At 36.6% G+C, this 3,741-nt stretch overlaps 1 protein-coding gene across 3 annotated transcripts in view; it reads left to right on the top strand.

Moving 5' to 3' along the window:
• Positions 1–1,767: 1,767 nt before the first annotated feature.
• The window catches only part of LOC106870682 (sodium- and chloride-dependent transporter XTRP3), a 60,929-nt gene continuing 58,955 nt past the window's right edge, over positions 1,768–3,741 (top strand). For 2 of the 3 annotated variants that reach the window (XM_089364306.1, XM_089364305.1), the window contains exon 1: positions 1,805–2,118. In XM_089364306.1, coding sequence (XP_089220432.1) covers positions 1,905–2,118 — 214 coding nt within the window. In that variant the 5' untranslated portion in view covers positions 1,805–1,904. Of the gene's footprint in view, positions 2,119–3,741 lie in introns of all 3 variants that reach the window. The other variant, XM_089364304.1, reaches the window with a different exon arrangement.

The following is a 3,741-nucleotide window of genomic DNA, read 5'->3' as shown; positions in this document are numbered from 1 at the left end:
AGTAGAAGACACCCAAGGTGCCATGCAGTGGGACTGAACCCGGAACCGTGTGTTTGGGAAATAAGCTGCCAGAATAAGTAACAGACTTTAAAAAAAAAAAGTACCGGGGTCGATTCATTCGACTAAAAATACCCCAGCATGGCCGTAATCTAATGACTGAAACGAGTAAAAGATAAATATACATATGTACATGCAAACATTCATACACACATACGTATATGTATGTGTGTGTGTATGTAAGCATGCTTATATATATATATATATATATGCTTATATATATATATATGTTTTCCGTCCGCCACTACCCTCCATGAAAACAATTTAATTTGTGTTCGTGGGAAGAACCATTTTAACGATGCGTACTGCCTTAATTCTTCGAAACGCCGGGGTTTTAATGGTGGCAGCTGATGAAGGAGATGTTTCTATGTGGCCTGCTTGTTTGTTGCACCTTGTTTACCATTTTGTCCATGTTCTTTTGCCACGTCATGTACCCAGTAATGTATCTATATGTACATGTGGATGAAGGTATATACATACATGTACATATATATGCATATACTCATATATTGTTTATATACATATATACATATATATATATATATGTATATATATATATATATATATATATATATATATATATATATATATATATATATATATATATATATATATATATATATATATATATATATATATATGAGCTGAGATGCTACACCCGTATCTGATTCTGTGTCTGTGCATATATTTGCTAGATTTGCTGACATTTATCAGTGGTATCTCCTATCATACTGATGCGCCATTTTCTATCATTAATAAAATTGTCGGCATTTTTGTCGACACGGGTGTGTTAGTATATATATAAAAGTGAGCCCGTTTTTATAATCATCATCTTCATCATCATCATCATCATCATCATCATCATCATCATCATTATCATCATTGTTATTGTTGTTGTTATTTTTGCTGTTGTTGTTATTATTAAACCGTCGTGCTTTCAGAATCGTTAAGCACGCTGAACGAAATGCTTAGCAGTATGTCACCCGTCGCTACGTTCTAAGTTGAAATTCCGCCGAGATCGACTTTGCCTTTCATTCTTTTGGGGTCGATAAATTAAGTACCAATGAAACACTGGGGTCGATGTAATCAATTAGACCCGTCCCCAAAAATTTCAGGCGTTGTGCCTTTAGTAGAAAGGATTATTATTATTATTATTATTATTATTATTATTATTATTATTATTATTATTATTATTATTATTGAGGCGGCGAGAAAGCGGAATCGTTAGCACGCCGGGCGAAATGCTTAGCGGTACTTCGCCATTCGTTATGTTCTGAGTTCAAATTTCGCCGAGGTCGACTTTACCTTTCATCCTTTCGGGGTCGAAAAATTAAGTACCAGTTAAGTAGTGTGGACCAATGTGATCGACTGTCTCCCTCCCCACAAAGTCCAGGCCGTGTGCCTATAGTGGAAAGGATTATTATTATTATTATTGTTATTATTGTTATTATTATTATTATTATTATTATTATTATTATTATTATTATTATTATTATTATTATTTATATAGACACGTATATATACATATTTACATACGCATACTTGTAAATATACATAAATGCAAATATATACAGACGCCTACAGGTATAGAGATAAATATAAACACATACATACATACATACACACATACATACACACATACATACATACATACATACATACATACATACATACATACATACATACATACATACATACGTACATACATACATACATGCCGACGGTGAGAGAGAGATACGCACATGCATACAATTTGTGGCACGCTGAGCCAATCAGAGACGAGCTTGAAGCAGAGCGTCAATACACGGCACACTGTTACGCCGAGTTGAGGTTTAAACATTCGCGAAATGGAAAGTAAAAATTTATCCACAGAATACGAGAATGGTGTCGAACAATCTCTACCATTGAATTCAACCACATCGTTGGCGACAAATGCGCCCGAAGAAAGTTCACGTGGAGCATGGGATAATAAAATACAGTACATGTTTATGGTGATCAGCTACGCCGTCGGATTAGGAAATGTATGGAGGTTCCCGTATTTGTGTCAGAAACATGGAGGAGGTTAGTTGCCACCATCTCTCTTTCTTTCTATCTGTCTGTCTCTTTCTCTCTTTCTTTCTCTTTCATTTCTCCCTTTCCCACTTTAGAAATGTATATTTTTTGTGAATGAATGAGTGAGTGAGTGAATGGAGTGTGCTGTAATGAATGTGTGTGTGTGTTTACTATGTGCGTATGTGTCAGCTTCTGAATGTAGATGTATTTAAGGCGCTTCTCTCGCTATATCCGCGCGTTTAGCTTTGTGTATATTATCAAATGTATTGTTTAGTTTAGGTTAAAAAGAGAGAAAAAAAAAATCGACAGATTAGAGAAAAAAAAAAAGATGGACAGGTTCGAGAAAGAAAAACAAAGTGAAAAAGAAAGAGAAGGAAAAAGAAAATTCGGAAAAGACAAACGCTTTCTTCGGCGATAAATGTTCTTTGAGGAAGATAGAATCGCGTGTTTGTGTTTTCATACAGTCTTCGAATGTTGTCTTGCTTTTCACGCTTGGTATGGCCCTGTTTACACTGTCGGCTTTGGGATCTCTTTCATTCATTTTCTTTCTTTTCTCCCTTCTGTTTCATTTGCTCACATTTCCATTTTCGTTTTATATTTTTGTGTTCTGTTATTTACTAAAACATTCAATGACAACCATTATATAAAAACAGAGAACTCCCCCACTTAGCGTCAGACCCGCCTGCCCTGTTTTCGATTCTCTGTGTTGATTCCTAATTTAGTAATTTTTTTTCAGTGCCCTTGGGAAAGGCATGAAAGTCACAATTCCATTTTCTCTTCTGCTACTTTAATAAGAAATCAATATACCAGTATCATTTGTTTATTTTTTTTTTTTTACTTGTCAGCTTAAAGGTATGTAACCCGTAAAGGTGTAACGAAAGGCTTCTAGATAAAATGTCGGGTGCGTGGTTAAGGGCCAGCCTTTATGTTTCATCCTCCAGACTCAAAACAATCAAGAAACGCGTCATTAACATGAAAATATTAAGATCTAATTTGTTTTGACGCAATATATCTCTCTTTCCGATCTCCATTATTTTGTTTGGAAAAACACATTTCCTGGGCGCAGGCGTGGCTGTGTAGTAAGCAGCTTGCTTTCCAAACACGTGGTTCCAGGGTTCAGTTTCACTGCGTGGTACCTTGGGCAAAATTTCTTCCACTAACGCCTCGGGCCGACCAAAGCTTTTTGAGTGAATATGAGAGAAACCCGTCATGTGTTGCATGTGGGTGTTGTGTGCATATGTGTATTTGTCCCCCACCTCCCGACCGATTGACAACCAGTGTTGGTTTGTTTACGTCCCCGTAGACTAGCTGTTCTGCAAAAGAAACCGAGAGGATAAATACCAAGCTTTAAACAATCAAGTACTGGAGTCGATTTGTTCAAGGCGGTGCCCCAGCATGGCCGCAGTCTGAAACAAGTAAAAGGTAAAAGATACAAAAAGGATAATAAACGATATAACCGCCCTCATGCATCCTCAGAAACTTCCTCGAAGTCCGCAACTGATTATAGCTCAGCTCCGTTTATATACGCGGCTTTAGATGACATAGCATTTGCCTGGCGAACGGTTTTATCACGAAGTTGTCTACTTCAATGGAGAGCTTAATTCCCGCCCGGCAAGACTTTTGTCTTTCATC

This window comes from Octopus bimaculoides, chromosome 16, assembly GCF_046866305.1.
Source record: "Octopus bimaculoides isolate indiv1 chromosome 16, ASM4686630v1, whole genome shotgun sequence".
In the NCBI taxonomy this organism is placed as follows: domain Eukaryota; kingdom Metazoa; phylum Mollusca; class Cephalopoda; order Octopoda; family Octopodidae; genus Octopus; species Octopus bimaculoides.
This window is presented reverse-complemented; position numbering and strand designations above follow the sequence as displayed.